Below are 18992 nucleotides of genomic sequence, written 5' to 3'. Positions count from 1 at the left end.
TGCAACACCAATGCAATGAACCGTTGTTGTCCTAAATGCAAGAGAAAACATTTCGCATGTATGTGGACTCGTGCCAGATAACATAATCAATATGAGTGCACAAGATTCAGTGTAGACGTCTGCTAACTGACTCACAACAGAAGCACTGAGCTCATTGAAGGGAAGCCTCAAAACAGAGATAGTGAGATAACTGTTAGCCACACGTACACACTGAATTACACTTGATATGCCCTTACACACACACACACACACACACCTTTGACAGCATGATGCCACCACAGAGAGCATGAGGGCATCCCTGGCAGTGTGCAAAATGGAAAGTTCAACCGGCAGCCAACTAACCACAAGCTCTCAGAGAAAAGCTTACATAAGCATTTAGGCTATGTTCTGTGCTATTCTATTCTATTTGGTGGTGTTTTGCTGTGGTGGCAAAAAATAAAGGCAAGGAAGGAAAAGAGACAATAAAAAGAAAAAAGCAGGAAAAAGCAAACTGAAGGTGAAAGCGGGGGCAGCGTTGAGGCACCGTGAGGCACACTAACCCATATTTGAAGAGATGGAGGCTTATTCAGCTCCCGCAACTGAGCCAACACTCTGGAAATGGATTATGGGCCTCCCTCTTTTTCAGTGGACAGCTGAGCCTATCAGGGGTGATGGGTCTTCATGAATAATGCACATATTGACTGGAGTGGTCATATGAAAATGGATTCTTGACCAATATCGACCCGAGAAACTTGGGGGAAAAAAAAAAAAAAAAAAAAAAAGAGCGCGAGATAGAGAGAGCTGCACTCAACTCACTAAGCTCTCTCCAGATTGAGGGGGTCTGAGATGATTATACTTTCACATGGGGAGACCAGGGCGTGGGACCGTACCGGGGCATGCTATAGTGTTCGCCTGCAACCCACTCACCCCACACCTGTCTGCAGGTGCAACGTTGGGTGGATGTCGTCTCACATTTTATGTAACTTTTTCGAATTTGCAATCTCCAACTCGAAGCAATCGCCTGGGTATCAATGATATACATATTATAATCTAGCATAATGCACTTAACTAGCATTGTCATTATGAGTTAGTATTTTTATATTTAATCCTTAGATGCACTATGATTTTCCTTTTTGCTATTTTGGCACTTTTTCCTCAGCCTGCTTCACCGACTTCTTGAGTTCATTTTTCTCACATTTCCCACAATGCATTTTGACAAACACCAAAGAATGTGACTGACTTCTATCTGGATAGTGCTGTAATATTGACAGTGATAAAACAAAAGGGTAGAGACACTGCTCAAAATTAAAGACACCTTTTCGCTGCCGTGCAATCTGTTCCAGTGAAGCTCGTATTACTGGAAGAGTCGGTCGCTTTGCTTCTTCCGTAAAGGATCTTCCCTCTGGCTGTTAAAGATGCAACTTAAGTTAACAGAGCACTGATGCTTTAATCCAGAGGGATTGCCGAATATTTTTCATATTTACCATGCATCATTTTAATAAATCGTGTTTTCTGCCCTCTTGTAAAGCTTGTTCATTTACCATGAGGATTAAGAAGGAATACACTATTAAAAGACAAAATAGTTCCAGAGATGAAAACTATATCAACAGTTGTTTTTCAAAACGAGGTATTTCATGTATCCCTTTAATTATCTTTGGTTGCAGTTGCCGATGGTGTGTAGCGTCTCCTACATAGATAGTAATAGTGTGACAGGGTGGGACTGCACATACTATCTTGCTCGCTTAACTCCAGCCAGATCATGATTTCCAACAGTGTATGTACCCATCCCCCACCACCACCAATATGTTAAGGGCATGACTGGAGAAGAGGAGGGAGATGGAGGAGGTGGAAAGCAGAAGGCGAGGGGCCCACTCTCTTCTCAACTTTTGCTCTCTTTTGCTTCGAGTCTTTACTCGTCACAGTGACCTGAAGGCTTCCTTCCAGAAAGTAAAGTGTGTGTGTGTGTGTGTGTGTGTGTGTGTGTGTGTGTGTGTGTGTGTGTGTGTGTAGGGAAAGTGAGGATCTCTCTGGGGGTAAATGTACAACAACAGCTGAGGTCAGGGCTTTCCCCTGCACGAGCCCAGCCCCCTCTGAATACAGTCACACACACACACACACACACACACACACACACACACACACACACACACACACACACACACACACACACACACACACACACACATATTTCTATTGAGCACAAAGCCTTTACTATATCAGGGCTCCTACGCATTCAAATGCCTGGAGCAGAACATGGAAATAAGAAATATGCACAACACTGTGGGCTACTTGCAGTGTGTATTGCTCCAGTTTTTATGTGTGCGTGTATGCATATAATGCGTGTCCACTAGTGCATGCTTGTTTCCCTCCAAGTGTGCATGTCTGGATTCTGTCCTTGCTATTGAGCCATTTTGAGACCCTCCAGGTCTTGAGGTCATTGTCTCTGAGTATTGGTAACTCTCCTCTGCAACACCAAGGGACTGAGTGATTGACAGGCAGATGGCTTGCTGGTTGGGGATGAAGGTCGCCGTGGGAAGAGAGGGACGATCTACAAGTAGAGAGGAATCACGGACACATGCGCCCATAATGCCTCCAAACACACTGCCACACAGGGTGAAGGCGAAGGAAGGGCTGAGGGAGAGTGTGTAAAAACAGAGAGGAAGACTCTGTCTGGGTAGAGCGGTGCCCAATGTGCCTTAGGGCTTTGGAGCAATTTCATGCCCCCATAAGCAATGAAACACACACACACACACACACACACACACACACACACACACACACACACACACACACACACACACAGATGGGCATTCTCTCTGCCCGGCTACCCGCATCAGATGAAAAAAAGCACGGCACGTGGTGAGGGATGGAGATCGAGAGCAAAACAAAGATACGCAAAGACAGAAATCTACAACACCATGCGCTCGCCAATAGTTGCAACACAGTCTTCTAAGTATTCATAAATCATCCTCCTTTCAATGTTATTGGCTAAAGAATACACACCCGGCTTTCCTGGGTCAGTGTGAGGAGTCGTCAGTGATTTTTTTTTTTTTTTAAAGCAGTGAATGCCTTTTTGCCCTTTGCACAGAAAAGCATGGTTCTCCTACAATCATGTGCACGGTTACCAGAATCTACATCCAGAAAACTAGTGGTCACTCAAGTAAATCTGTGTCTTAAGGGGGGAGTATAGTACAGAAACAGACGTGGACAGCAGATGTGCATCGGGTTACGTTCATACTCCATTAGGTGTCTGCATACGTTTTAAGTTTGTGGGCACGAGCAGCCTGTCCCTCACAGTACAGTGAGTTTCAGTGGGCTTTAACAACAGGGGTTCATGACCCCATTCAAGTTCCCACAGAGCACAAGGACAAAAACCTGAGCATAGTTTGTTGCCCTGCTGAAGGACATTTCCACAGCGGCTTTGAGCTTTACATTTTTTTTTTTTTTTCTTATATACACCCGTCTGGCTCAGAGATCTGACCTCGTAACGCTGGTCTCATATCCTCAGTTTAACATCTATGTTTTAGACCTCTTCATCAAATGCAACACTGTCAAGTTGAATTTCAGCAGAGCAGAATATGTGGGAGAAGGTGGAAGAGTCTCATTGCTAACAGCTCACTAGCTGCCCAGAGTCAAACTGAGACTGTAGGTGTGTGAGTGAGAGGCACAGTAACCTTCCTCTCTGGGTCACTGGGCCAGCAGTCAGGTTTTGACCTTTCCCTTCGTCAGCTTAAGGTACACGTTTCCATGCCCACAACCCTGACCTCCAATTTCACAAACCCCACAGTTTCCCCCTCAGCCTTGAAAGAGCTGAATTCATTTGCAAGATTCTTCTGTCAGCTCTTCAGCTCTGAATTGTTCCCCAATCAAACAAACTTACAAGAAAATGATTTGGCTGGAGGTCAAGTCAGTTGGTGCTCTGTCAGCATGTCGGTGGATGCTTATTAGATCGACCCATATCTGCTGCTGCCTCGTTCTATAGGCGTATCTGCTGACCCTTATCAACTCCCCCTCACGCTTCCTTATAAAACCCAGGTGTGCAAACACAGAGGTTTACCTAGGCCTCATAAACGATAACAGATAAGATGAGAGGAGGGAAGAAATAAAAAAGGAAGGAGCCAAGCTCCTCGGATCCACAGCGACCTCCTAATCTGGGTTGTGACTCGGCCTACTTTCTTCACTCTGAGATGACAAGAGGCAGAAAAACTGGAAGTTCTTGGACTGATGGAAAGTCATTTATTGACTCATCTTCTCATAAGTTAAAGATACGAGTATGGTGACGTAAAGAAAATCAGTTCTGAGGGTGGAGTAGAGGGATCACGTAATTAAGGCTCATGGCATGCTAACATGTTCAACAGTTAGCATAGTACAATTTTCTGAAGCACTGAACACAAAGTAGAGCTGAAGCTTTAGTTTTGAAGGTATCTGGTCATGAACCAAAGTGTTGGAAAATAGTCATTCTAATCCATTCTCACAGCAATATGAATGAATGCACCACATTTAAGATGAAAATTTCCAGTAATTTCATTTCAGTCAGAAACACAAATGTCCTCCTCACAGTAACATGAACAGAAAAGTCCAGTTAAGACTGATATTAAGAGAAAACCCCAGAACAGGGTATGAAAACTGACCAAACCAACAGATGAGAAATGAGGAGTGGATGCAACAGATCACAGATTCAGTTTTTAACTTGTGTAGCCTCAGAACAGATGGATCCCAGCTTAAAAAAAAAAAGAAAAGAAAAGTCTAATTGAAATTGTACCCCTTGCGTGTTTCTCTGTACCCTCACAGTTAGCCTCTCATGCGAGCTCTGACATTTGATACTTGTAAAAAACATAAATTGCGTGAGACCAACCGAAGGAATTTTTCTACTTTGTGTTTGTGTGAAATGTTCAAACGTGTTCAGATGCACATATTTAGAGAAGCGCACACATGGAGGCACACACTCTTTGATGTAAGCTCAGCTGCAGCCATCAGCCTCATTTCTCTCTGTCAGTGGTAAAAGCAGGCTCAACAATGGCTTGCCTTCATACCACAGTAACACACACACACACACACACACACACACACACACACAGTGTGTCGGACCCATAGTTGTGACTTCATGAAGAGTGGGATTAGTCCTAAGACGCTCACGTGCGAGGTACCCCTAACGTGAGTACTCTTATGCCAGCAGGCCCCGTCAGCCCAAAACACACATACACACACATGAAGGGGTGAAATCACTGTAGGGACATTATGCGAACTGTTATCAGATGTGCCAGAAAAAACTGAAAGCACCATTCCCTCATTTTAATGATGCATGGAGGACGTGGAACACTGGAGCCCAGCATGTGTACGGCAACACATCTCAAGCTGTGTAAATCATACCAGAAACTAACACGCTTCACATGTGTGACTCTGACCTATAGGATTTCACAGAGACAAGAGAATCCTGTGTGTCCGCATAGAAAGCCTGTGGGTTGAACAGGTGGCTGGCAGGACGGCTGTTTGATGGCACTCTCAGTCTTTGCTTATCAAATCTGGGAGTGCCGTCTCTGTGCTTGAAGAGCTTCTCCTCGTAATTCTGGGTCTGCAGAGCATATAAAACTGCACCGCGGCCAGGGAAATATTAGAATACTTTGTTCGTTTTGCACGAGAGTTTTATCGGTTAATCCGCAGATTATTGACTTAATTAATAGTTAAATCATTTGATTTATAAAATAGTAGAAAATGGTGGAACAAAATGTGTATGTAATTACATTGCTTGTTTAGTGCGACTAACCAAAGTTCAAAGATAACATTTTACTAACATACAAAGATAAAGAAAAGCAGAAAATCCATACCAATGACAAGCTGCAAGTAGTAAATTATATAAATAAATAATTACTTGATTAAGTAATAAAGTATATAATTTCTATGTTCCAGCCCTAAATTCCTTGTTTATTTTTGTGAAATTATTGGTGATTTTTAAGAAACTACATTTCATGCACTGCATGTTAAGCACTGCGTGATACTTCTTGGATTTTCCAGTGATTAAACAGGAGGTGCTCCATCTCCACTGTGCTCTTACATAAAGGAAAAATGATAAACTGATCAGCCAAAATATTACGAACCGTCGCCGTTTTCAAACAACTTTTTTGATGTTCCTGTTTTCACGTTCCTTAATCAATATAGTGGTTTCACAATGGAAATTACCTGAAGTATTTCCTCCTGCGGTCATTAAAAATACTTCTCAATAACAGCCATCTGTGACAAGGACGCTGACGCAATATATCACACACCGAGGGCTCATCATAATCACTTATGAGAAGTGTCTAATTCTGTTACTCACGCATCTGCGAACACATGATACATGTTTGTGCACAGACAGACAGACAGAGGTGGGTTAGCTCAATTTAGCTGCGACTGCGGCTTCCAAAACATTTATTCTATCATAATCCTGGTTTAATCTGCCTTTCATCAATCTGGACTAACCCTGACTGAGAAAGCGGGGTATGAGTGGAAGGAGAGGTGAGACATGGAGGGGGTGCATGACAGGGAAAGCAGATAATCTTGGTCTTAAAACGTGAGCGAGAGCAACACAGAAAGACTTGTGAGAGTGATTTTTGTTTCTTCTTCTGATTCTGTCACAGAAAGCTTCATTGTAGTCAATTAAATGTTAATCAGGAACAGTAGCTCAGTCCGTCCTGTGCAGACTGCGGGGTGCTGGATAGGTGGGGTGGTGTAATTGAAAGAGACAGCCTCAGAAGAAAACAAATTAAAGTTTAAAAGCCCAGAGTCACAACAGTGAGTCAAATTCAGAGATATTACCGTCAAATAAACCACGGTCAGATGACTGTTGACAGAGTGCAGGTGACGACAGGGAGTACAGACGGAGTTAATCTGTTCTTTACTTGCACCTCCACCCACACAAAACACAATGCACTGCTTATAATTTTAAACTTCTGCCTCTAAAAAAAAAAAGTTATGAACAAGATACCGCAGATAAAAAAAATACGGCTCGGCAACACACGCGCAGAGAGGGTGTGTGTTGCCGAGTGTTCGGGTGTGTGTGGTGAAAGGAGTCGATTACAGAGGAGGGAGAGGCAGCGAGGCAAGGGGCCCATTTCAGCAATGTGGTTATCAGAGAGACTGAGAGGCAAGGCCAGAATGGGAGGTATGTGCAGGCGGGCTCTCTGTGCGTGTACGTGTGTGTGTACGTGTGTGTGTGTGTGTGTGTGTGTGTGTGTGTGTGTGTGTGTGTGTGTGTGTGAGAATGTATGTAAAAGCAAAGGCAGACATGTTCACTGGGTTACTCTGTTATCAGCTGTCACCCAAACTGCAACTCATCCCCCCACCTGGTTGACAAGTTATCTGTTGCCAAGGAAACACATAAGTAACCCCCCCGCCCACACACACACACACACACACAGATGTATGCACACATATGAACACAGGTTGATGGGGATGTTTTTGTCATATTTTCAATCACAACAGACACATTAGGGTTTACACATTGCTATCTGGTATGTGGACATCTCAGTCCACACAAATTACTTAAAGACATCTTTTAGGGAAATGATCTTATCACCTCTTCTGTCCAGAGCCAAATCAAAAGTTTGATGCCACTTTCACATCTGTACAGTAAATATGTATCTCGGGCCAGCTGCTAGTTAGCTTATTTAGACAGAGCAAACTGGGCTGAGCGAGATGGGGGAGGGGGGAGGGGGGGGGGATGTGTAATTGCTGGTTTCCTACGTGTCTTATTTATTTTTGCGGAGCCAAACAGACAGTATGTCTTGGAGCTACGTGCCCAGAGCACGATTTTCCAGTCCTGCATAACTATAGCTTTTCTGCTCCGTGTAATTTATTGACTCTGAGCTAGAAAACTGTTCTTTGTTTAATCTTTCTGTGGGGAGGTCAAAGGTCAGGGTCAACAACAAAACAGGAGGTAAACCTGCAGCAGGGAGGAATGCAATGACATCTTCTCAAGGACACTATAGGACATTTAACCCTGGACCTTAAAGTTAAAAACTAGTCTCTAACCAGACAGACCACTTTTCTACCATACCGAGCTGAATATTGCATGTTTGACATCTGTACTTCTTGTATGTCGCCATCTTGGTGTGTTTTTCTGGGGAAAATCTGTCAATGCAATGCTCCTACTATTTTTATTCACCAGCTCTTGATGATTTTTTGCAACTTCAGCTGTGCTCTTTGCTGCAGTTATCTGGCTGGAACACCAGTTTCACGCACCAACAGTTGGAAAAGATCAGTTTAATCTGATGTTGACTAAACTGCTGAGCAAATGTTTTATAGTGTAAGCGGGCCTTGACAGGAGGATCAGAAATGTTGGTGATTCAACAGGCTCAGGAAAGATACTGAAACACGATAGTTCTCCAAGCTATACAACAACAAATAACTTAAAGTTAATCTTCGGGGAAATTTCCACCTATGATTTGTTAGCATGCAAGCTGTGGAAAAATCACAGAAAATTACTTACAAAAGATGTGCCGATATGCATTTTTGACAAAAATAAATAAAAAGATTGACTCCATTCTGATGCATTTACGGTAAATATGTAGCTAAAGCCAACATAAACCAACCTAGTCTCACATCGAAATGTGTAATAGTTACGTTGTTCCTCAGCACAAAACGTAGTTAGGTGGTTAGGTTCAGGAAAAGATCATGTTTGGGTTAAAATCACTGTTACTTACATAAGTTAAATACATTCTGAAAAGTTTAATCACTTATGTTACTCAAAATAAATCTGCATATATTTTTGCAGAAAGTCCCGTGCTTGATCGAACAACCTCCCAACACGTACACTGTCCCTCATATGACTTCCTCCTTTGACAACCCAACGTGAAACGAAGGCGTCTCACACTTTCATAGCTGGTTTTTTGAAACGTAAACTATGTTTTGGGCTGTGGACCAGCGTAGGACTTACATATTTCGATGAGACAGATCTTAGCTCTATCCAACGGAAACAAAACAGCCCACCACTTCCTCCTGAAGTTCACTAGTTATGTGTTTGTTCATTTCTGTTCAAAAATTAAAGTGTAAAAATGATATGTGGCCTCCCTTTGTACAAAACTCTGTTTGCCATAGTGTCAGGCCACTCAGTTATGTCCTGCAAGGATTTACACAAACTGCGCATGAGGCAAAATACCAACTCAAACCGAGCCCCCATGTCATGTAATCAGTCGGTGAGACACAAGTGTTTGTATTTGAGATGTTATCAAGGACTGGGCATGTGCAGGCAGCTGGTTTCTTTTCTGCTGTATGTGCACAAGACACACAACATATAAATCCTGTGACCTGTCTGCCTCCAACTATCATCATCATCATCATCATCATGTAGAGCCATTCTAAAGTCTTTTCAAAATATGTCTCCATTTCTGCCATTTTTGCAAAACACAGCTGAGCCACACTGAGGTTTCAAGACTATTCATTTCTCCTACAATGTCTCAGGTGTCTCAAAAAATGCTGCAGTGTTACCTCGATGGACACAAGATGATGTGTAATTTTAGTAATAAGAGGAGAGGCCCAAGATTTATCTCCATTCATTAGAGCCTACAACACATTTCAAGAGTTGTGCTTGAGAGGAGCAGCGGCAAGCTGCAGGGGAACGACTTGTTTTTGCTCACCACAGTGTTTTACATCTAGACAAATGAGGGACCTGGCAGGAAAATAATGAGGGATGGCGCAAGAGAGCGAGAAAAGGGAGTGGAGTGTAAAAAAAATAAAATAAAAGAGGAGTTCAAGCAATGAAGGAGAGACAGAAACTGGAAGGAGGGTTAGCCTTTAGCCAAGAACAGGCTCTTAAAAATTAATTCAGCGATCTGAATTCATCCCAAGTGCACTGAATAATTGAGAAGTGTCTTTGAGGAGAACAGATCGTGTGGAGGGTGACATGGGTGGCGAGTGACGCAGAAAATTATGGGAAAAAGAGGGACAGAAACCAAAATATGCTCTTTCTTGTCCATCCTTTTGACAGCCATTTTGTACTAAAGAGAGATGCAAGTCTATACTGTACACACAAGCACACACAAGAGACTCTTCAATTTGCCTATCCGTGCATGTGTCGCTGTCTTGACTAATTATGACAGAAAATGTGAGGAATACTCACACAGTCAGACGGACAAACAGTGAGACGGTGGAAGAGAGAAAGAAGGAACAGATGGAGATACTTGTTGACATAACCACTTGGCCAAAAGTATCTGGACACCTCAGTCCACATGCGTCTGTGTATTTTTGGTTTGTTTCTTTTTTCCAATCTTAGACAATAGTGTGAATCTACTTTTGTGGCATAATTTGGGGAAGACCCCTTCCTGTTTCAACATGACAATACCTTATGCACACAACCAAGTCTTTAAACCTGCAATAACTGATTCTTTTCAACATGTGGAGGCACTGGAAAGAAGTTGTGAACACAATGTTGACAGAAAACCAGCTCCTTATTTACACATCATTAGCATTCTTATTAGTCACGTTTCTAGCCACCTCTAATGGTGGATTTGTTTTTACAGCTGAATGCTCTCATCATTTTCAGCTGGAAAAACAGTATTCTTGAAGATTAGACAGTTGAGCAAGGAGCTCAATCTCAAGCACTGTAATGCTCAGGGGTGCTATAGATTCAGGTCAAAATTCATCACTATAAGCGACCCATTACACGTTACACATTGTTTTCACACCATCTTCGATCATAGCAGCTTTAAGAAAACGGTTTCCCCTTGTTCGGAGAGGAGAAACCATGACCTCAACCCTAGCCAACACCTTCATGATGAACTTTGGCACCGACTGCAAGCAAGTTACATTACCAGTTACCATTACCATTATCAATGCTATCCTACAAGCTAGGTCACAAAAGCTGGACAGAAGTCTTTTTCAGCTGTTATAACAGCAGATTAATGCCTGTGGTTTTAAAATGACATGTGCAGCAATCACATTTGGGTTTCATGTTCAGGGGTCCACATACTTTTGCCTATAGAGTAATTTTAAATCTTGATGGAATAAAGCTCCTGAGGCGGTTCAAGAAAAAACATGTCCATAGATTTGAAATGGAACTAGAACAGAACCTGAGGGTTCCCTCACGCAGAGGTTGGCTGCTTGAGGTGATACTGTTCAGACTTGGAGGGGAGCCCGGAGCAGGTGGGTTCCCGTAACCTATCGTCCCTTTAGCCCAACACACCCTCAAGCCCCTCCACTGGGAATCACAGCCAGGGGGCACTTGTAATACACCAATTTAGAGCAACACACACGCACAAATACAAACACACACACACACATATATATCAACTTTCCCCTTTTTTCCCCAGCGAATCTTTTTTGGTATTTTCTTCAGTATTATAAGAATTTCCTTACTAGCCAGTCCTCTCATGTCGACCTCAGACAATGTTAAAGTTGGAATTCCAGCCACTCCCCATGTCCTGCAGTAATATTCATGGATGACACTGGGATCTTATCACCCAGATAAACCCCCCCCCCCCCCTCTTTTCTGATGAACCAATGAAAGGACTAATGTTTTTTTTGTTGTTGCATGAGGCCCTTCCATTTTGTCCTGCTCTGATAGGAACAACACATCATTTCAACTCCAAAGAATCAACACTTTGAGCCTATATGAGGAGCTGTTTCCCATACGCCTCCAGACAAAAATCAGATGGGGTGATGTGTGAAGGGTAGCCTGGTCACAACTGTGTGTGTCTGTTCCAGTTGTTTTATCGATGAACCTGTTTTTTTTGTTTGTTGTGCAGTTAGGGCTCAGATGAGTAAAGCTGTGTTTAACTTTTGTGGTTTCAGCTGAAAAGCGCCTGTAAATAGCCATCAATTACAAAAGGACTTTAAGATTAATTTACATGTCAAATGAGCTCACACTCACATTGATCACAACTTGTTGCAACCCAAAGCTCATAAAGATTAAGTAATCTAATGGAGAGATTCTAGTAAGTAAAACTATGAGACCACTGCAGAGACTCAGTCATGAACCCCAGCGATGAACCTGAACATGACCAGACAAGTGCACTGCATATGTCTGTGCACGTATACAAACGTATACGAGCTGGAGAACTCTGTGTACCATTTACTGCATGTAGTTAGCTGTTAAAATGTCTTAACCTTAAAAAAGAGCATGACATAACTAGGTCTCAGCCCGTGATGGCTAGCTATTGAGAGCAGCGGGCCTGTTACAGCAGAGTTAAGTAATACTAGAGCACAAAGTTCACTCCAGTCAGGAAAACCTGCACACATACACACAAACACGCACACATGTAAGCATACACTCCCACGTGTACTTGCACAGAAATACACACAGGTGTACCTAATCTTTGGTTTATGCAAAGACACACACACACACACACACACACACACACACACACACACACACACACTCGGAGTGCTATGTGCTTGTTTACAGGTGCTATTTTGAGACGCATATTTTGAGTCAAAGAGTGAAATGGAGAGCGAAGGGGCTTGGAAGAAGTCCTTGGACACAGGTAGTCCTCTGAAAACCTGGCTCTGCTGTCTGTCTTTGGTTGCATTGGCTTTTATTTGACTAAAAGCTAACAGCAGCTTGTGACATATTCAGACTGAGAAGCCTGCTCATCACTTTGGAGCTGTATAAACCTGAAGAAAGGTCTCCGTTAGTGAACTTCATTTAACCTCATTTGTGATACTGTGGTGTCACAGGTCAGTGTTTGAAAGAAAAACAACTTGGGTCCGTACTGAAAATAGTGTTTTATAAGAAAACTAAAGAATGCATAGGCTGTGAGCTGCAGTTAAGATTTACTAACAGACCATGTGTAACACTAAACCTCTGACAGCATGGCCCTCATGCCCGAAATTCCAGGGGTAACAACCCTGCGTGGTGACGGCGAACCTGGCCTTGACTTAGTGAGGCTACGCACACAGCCTCCTTCTTTGCTGTTCGCTGAAACATATCACATAACAAAATTTGAGAAGCTCTGACAAAATATGGCCTATAGGCTCCACACCCCGTGGGACTGGTCTTTCAGCTTCAGATGGGTGTTAATCTCTGCTCTCTGACCTTCTGTGCCTTCCTCATTTGCTCTTTTTCACAGGTCCCATATGTCTTTTGGGCGACTATAGCCATGCCTTTAAAATGAAGCTTTACCATTAACAGCTCGCCCAAACTCAGGGCAGCCCAGTGGTTATGTAATTCCCCCATGGCAGGCTCAGCCACCTTGGCAGTTGTCTACCTGACCCAAGAGACTGGCAGATCGCTGCCAAGCTTTACATAACAAATGGCAAACAGGGCAAGGCCTCTGTGGTTACAGTAGCATGATGGAAAGTTATCTTCTAAATATACAAGCGAAACCATGAACGCGTAGAAGCATTATAATCTCACAGGCACAAAAAGACGCCGTGACTGCAATGAAGCACGCCGACGTTTCACATAAAGGAGGTCTTCTCAGGATTCACACACGCAGCATTATTGGTGAATGGTTTTGTTTGCATTCAGCTCCTTGGTCCATTAATGGATTAGCTGCTGTTCAGTAACTGTCTTATGTAATTGTATCATTCTCTGAGCGTCTTAAACGGGATTGCATCACTCAAAATAGGGCACTGTGTCTCCAGACAAACCGGTTTAAAACGTTTGTTTGCTCCAATTCCAGCCAGCAAAGGAATACCATGCAACAGAGACATCAGAATTAAAAAAAAAAAAAAAAAAAATCGAATGCAATTTCCATTCACATTTTCCAAATCTTTTGGAGATATATGCACACAATGTCCAGGGACCAATGAAGATTTTCATATTTTGTTAAAAACAATTACGTAAAGGTCATCAAACCCGCCACTTTAAAAGATAAATGATCCTAAATGACGCCCTGGTGTCATTTTCTCTCATTTTCCCTGTTTTCCCACTGATCTGTAATTTCCATTAGTATGATAATGAGAGGAATAATGAGTGCCAGACTTTCCGAATAGACGCTCGTAAAAACAGCGCTGGCAAAATTGTGTGCGTGTGACTGTCTGTCTGTCTGTGCGTGTACGTCAGTGGGTTTGCGAGCCACATGCTTTTTGTTTTTGTTTTGATGGAGGAAGGAGGGGGGCCGGGTGGGTGCTGGGACGACTCTTACCTTCCATCCTGCAGAGCTGTTGCTGTCGCCTTTGTCTTTGAAGAAGGGGATAGATCTGACCATCCAGTCATAAATCTGGGACAGCGTCAGTCTCTTGTCTGGCGCGCTCTCAATGGCTTTGGTTATCAGGTCGGCATAAGAGAGATTCCCCCAGGCGTTACGGCGAGATGATGCTTTCCTTGGGGTCTGCGCGGCACCAAGGCTGCTGGGGGTCAGGGCACCAGCTGTGGCCGGCGGGGAGTGCGTGGAGAGAGGGGAGCCTCCGCTCTCCTGTCCGGGGGAGGAAAGCGCTCCATCAGCTATGGGGCTGTTGCTGCTCTGGTCCTCCGTCGCCACGCCAGACACGCCATTGACACCAATGGCCGTATGGGTGGCGTTGTCCTCTTCGTCATCCTCTTCCTCGGGTATGATATCTGTGTCATTGCTCTCCGCTTTCACCGCGCTCAACTCCGGTCGTGGCAGCGGCCAGGTGCAAGATCTGGGCCGCTTTTGGGGCTCAAAATCCGGGTCGATGACTACGTCCAAGTCCGGGAGTGCGTCGGAAAACGGAGCCTCAGCCATTGTCTCCAGCTCCAGTCACAATCTCGCCCCCGCTGCCAGGTAATAAAGTTATAAGACAAGAAATGAAGAGCTGTCAAAGTCGCGTCCCATGAATGCGCGCTCCCGTCCTTTGTTGCTATTCCACACCAGCGAAGTCCCAACAGGGCCAAGAGCAACTTAGTTCTTCAAGCCTGTTGAGGATATAAAGAGAGATTTAACAAACCAAAAACAGAAGATGAACGCGACACACAATACAGCGGCTGTGTGTTTGGGTTTAACATCTGTCAATGAAGCTACACTAAACTAAAATGACCAAAAAAAACTAAAATGACCAAAAAAAAAAAAAGGATTTGAAGTAAGCTATTCTCCTCTTTGAGCTTCACTCCGTTTCTAATGAAACACTGCTTGCTCATTAATAGGAGCTCAACACAAAACCTGGTGCACGGATCTGAATCCACCTACTGGAGATCATCGGCTGGAGAGAAAGTGCTCAAACCTCCTTTCTCTGGGAAATAAATCCTCCCCTTTGAACACTTTAAATGAAATACCTTGCACGGCCAGTCACTTGCGCTCCGTGGTAGCAAAAAACCCAGGAGACTAGATCCCGGATTGTCCACAGCCACTTCCACATGCCATCTTGACTCGTTTGTCTTTCACTCATCAAGTGCGCTCTGCGATATTAAGACAAATAGGATGGACGCAGGGCAGGTCGATGTGGAATAAGACTGCCACCTCACTCCGGGTTACTACTGGATCTCGATTTGCTCTCCACACAGCACTACACACACATATCCACGCACTCACACGCACACACGTACGTACGCACACAGACACCCGAATGCATGCAAGTCGATCAAGGGCCAGCCCCCCTGGATCCTGTGCAACGGGAGGATCGCCTTTTAAAGAGACACGACAGTCCAGCCTGACGGCGCTGTCTGCGAGCAGGTGGAGACAGGGACACGTCCTAACATGTTGATGTGCACAGAAATAAATGGGCTCAACAGAAGAAGACGAGGGAAACACTTCAGTCCAGTAATGTGTTAATTTCATGGTCCAATACTGTGTCTGAAATCCTTTCTGGCACCACAGGTGTGCTTCCTTATTTTTATAGATTCACCTGGTCATAAAAAGGCAGTTCAGGGTTGCAATTGATGGGTATTTTTCATTGTCAATTCATTGTGTGGCCCATAAAACATCCGAAAATAGTCAAAGATAACTATTACAATTACTGAAGAGTCAATACATCAAAAATGCTTTTTTTGGTCTGTCCAACAGTGCAAAACACAAAGATGCTAAGTTTAGACAAGACAAAAAAAATACTAACAAATCACAGTCACTTAACAATGACTGCCAATTAATCTAATAACTGACTAATCAATTATGCTCATCGACAAACTGTTTCAATTAGTCTTAAAGCAGTATTTTACAGATAAAGTGCTGGAATAGAGGCAGACTTATGGTCATCGTCCCAACGTTTATTTCTAAAGAAAGAATGCGTACCATGATGTATTCTCTTCAATTGTACCAGTAATTCATTAAGAACATCATTATAGAGAAAATATTCCTTAAGATCTTAAGATCTGAAACAGCTTCTTACTGCATATTATAGTATCGTCTTTTGGAATATTATAAGAATTTTACAATAATTTTCCACCAGAGTCAGATAATTATTTAATACTGTTTAAAACATCATGAAAGATGAAGAGTATTCAGTACTAAAAGTTCAATGGCTGATTGTGCCTTTAATCAGCGAACCAGGTTGTCAATCACGCCTATCACGGCTCCCAGACCACGCCCCTTCCGTAGTTTCATGATGACGTCACCCAGAGATAAGGGGAGAAATCCTAGATGGTTCTCCGTCCTGTAAGTGATGTTCTGGACCTCCCCCCACCACCTCCTCCTCCTCCTCCTCCACCTTGACTGGATCAAAACAGCCGCGGCCACTTCTCCTTTGTTTCACCGAGGGCTGCCTGCCGTGCGAGATGCGCGTGCTCGCCGTTTCAGTGCAGGAATGCGCGTTCAGAGCTGACCATGACAAGATATCACTTGAATATTATTGGATGGATTTATTATGCATCAATGTGTCTGTGTTTTTTTTGCATTGTGACACAACAACATGTAACTGTATGTTACTGTGATGTGTCTGTTTACAGTTTTATTTTTTATGGTGTCCTTGTAACATTTCTTAGATGCAAGTAAATTCATCCCACTGCAGTTTATTATTATTTACTGCTGAAAACACAGCTGCAAACATATTGTATACGAGCCTTACACGTGTGTTTTCAGGGTGGTCTTCATCACAACCAGAGCAGAGAGACAGGCTCTGTTTGACAATTGTTTTACTGCGCTCATTGACACACATTTACGCAGGCAGATCGGTGCAGCTCACATGCTCATTTACAGCAGCAGTCTGGAGTCTTTACTGTACAGGATTACAGGAGGTAGTCGCCCTACACGTACACACATTGTGTGAAGGTTTTTGTTCCCTTTACATCAAAGAGAATACCTGATGCAGCAGTTTGGCTCCTGCAGAGAACTGTAGAGTTAACTACTCTGGATGTACAGCGAGAGGTTAGGATGTCTGAGTGAGAGTTTGTGTCTGTATGCAGAAAAAAACCCTCATGCACAGTGACTGAGACAAAGGCTTTTCTATCTCTAAATTACTTGTATCAGCTTTTCAATATATGAACTGATAAAAAAATGTTGTGTGCTGCTCGAGAATTTGAAGTCGGATTTTGTTTGCTATTTTTGCAGCTGGTGATCATTCAGAATAGCATGACATTTGTTTGGCTTCCATTTTAAATATGATGAACCTGATGCATTGATTAAGGCCTGCAAAGGTAAAAGTAGTTGATTTTTTTTTTAAATAATTGTTTCAGGACCAGTCCAAAGAAACAATACAGGCTTTCAATGATTTATTTCTCACAGATTCTGCTCCTATATATGCACATGTTTAAAACTGGCTTTTTATTCTTTGACGATTTTAAGGTTCAGGTTGTTCAAGAGTACGTACCAGCATTTGTTTTTTGAGTGCCACCTTTAATTTACCCCAACTGATTAGATTGTTTGGATGTCTTTATTATTTTATTTCAATTGACCAAACGCTGACTTCATGGCATCTTTTGTCCTGGCACAAATATGCACCTGCACACTTAAAATAATGTGCAAATTTCTCTTTTTTTCAATTATTCAAAAAAAATTCTTTAAACATGCATCGATCAACTGTATGTTATGTGAAAATAAAATAGATAGATAGATAGATAGATAGATAGATGGATGGATAGATAGATAGATAGATATTAAATATTGATAAAAAAATATTAAATATAAAAATGCACAGTATATACAATAAAATAGTATGTACAAAATAAATGTCAGGCATGTTCCTTAAATACCCTGCTATAGTATTTCTGGCACTGGACCAATCAATTCTGCACTAAGATAAACCAGCTCCATCCTACAGGCTCCTGTTTAAGGCCACAAAAGTGTCACACAAGGACATGGCCGTGCACACAAGTAAACACACAGAAACCTGAATCATTTGTATTTACCTATTTTTTCATTCAAACAAACAACTCACAGGCTTGAACAGGTTGGAACCACTTATATAAGATGTGATCCAGAGAAAATGTATTTGATCAACTGCATCAGGACAATGTCTGACATCTAGTAATTTGTCCTTGACAACTGTTCTTTCTCAAAACTTGATTTCATTATTTTAATTTTAACAAGACCTTCTGACATCAAAGGCTACCTTGAAACATAATTCACATTTTAGGCCTATTAGAACATATTGTGTTTTATCTAAGGGATGTCAACCACACAATATTCCTGTGTTCCTATTTCCAGTGATAAGTCGATGAGAAAGACACAAAAGGTGAGCCGTTTCAGTTTTTCCCCTCCGTCAGCATGGAGTATCAAATCTGTGGTCCAGAGGGGATGGAGACGAAGACCACTCCTCTAAGCCAGCGTGAATCATCCAATTAAGACAATCACAAAGCATGGTGGCCATCTCTGTTTGTGTCAGATGTTTTCCCCAAACGACATAATGCTCTGATTGGATTAGGGGCCTCGGCATAGAGCATGATTGATTTGTCTTAAATTGAAAGTTATGGTGGGGTAGACATGGAGCCTTGCTGTTGAGTCAAGCACTTTTTAATGAGACATGTTATATTCATGTATCTGCGCACACACCTTAACTGTGCTTCATTATATGGTTATATATTTACTGTGATGTGTCTGGACTTGTCTCATGATGGTGTCTGCTAAGAGATTTCAGACACAGTACCTTATATAACACTCTTGGTAGAGATACTGTATAGTTGTCAGAGTGGGCTGGTCCAGGCTGGAGTGGTGCACCAGGATGACCTCATCCTTAGATGGACGCAATAATAAACCTTGAGGGATGGGTTG

At 42.8% G+C, this 18992-nt stretch overlaps 1 protein-coding gene across 1 annotated transcript in view; it reads right to left on the bottom strand.

Annotated features, from left to right (window-relative positions):
• Positions 1–15430, bottom strand: part of foxo3b (forkhead box O3b) — a 41344-nt gene extending 25914 nt beyond the window's left edge. Inside the window, exons 1-2 of the mRNA XM_069158151.1 lie at positions 15128–15430; positions 14040–14770 (exon numbers count right to left, since the gene is read on the bottom strand). Of these exons, the coding sequence (XP_069014252.1) occupies positions 14040–14600 (561 nt within the window). The 5' untranslated portion in view covers positions 14601–14770; positions 15128–15430. The remainder of the gene's footprint in view (positions 1–14039; positions 14771–15127) is intronic.
• Positions 15431–18992: the final 3562 nt, after the last annotated feature.

This window comes from Embiotoca jacksoni, unplaced genomic scaffold, assembly GCF_022577435.1.
Source record: "Embiotoca jacksoni isolate LCO1_2020_lvr unplaced genomic scaffold, fEmbJac1.0.p SCAF_23, whole genome shotgun sequence".
Classification (NCBI taxonomy): domain Eukaryota; kingdom Metazoa; phylum Chordata; class Actinopteri; family Embiotocidae; genus Embiotoca; species Embiotoca jacksoni.
This window is presented reverse-complemented; position numbering and strand designations above follow the sequence as displayed.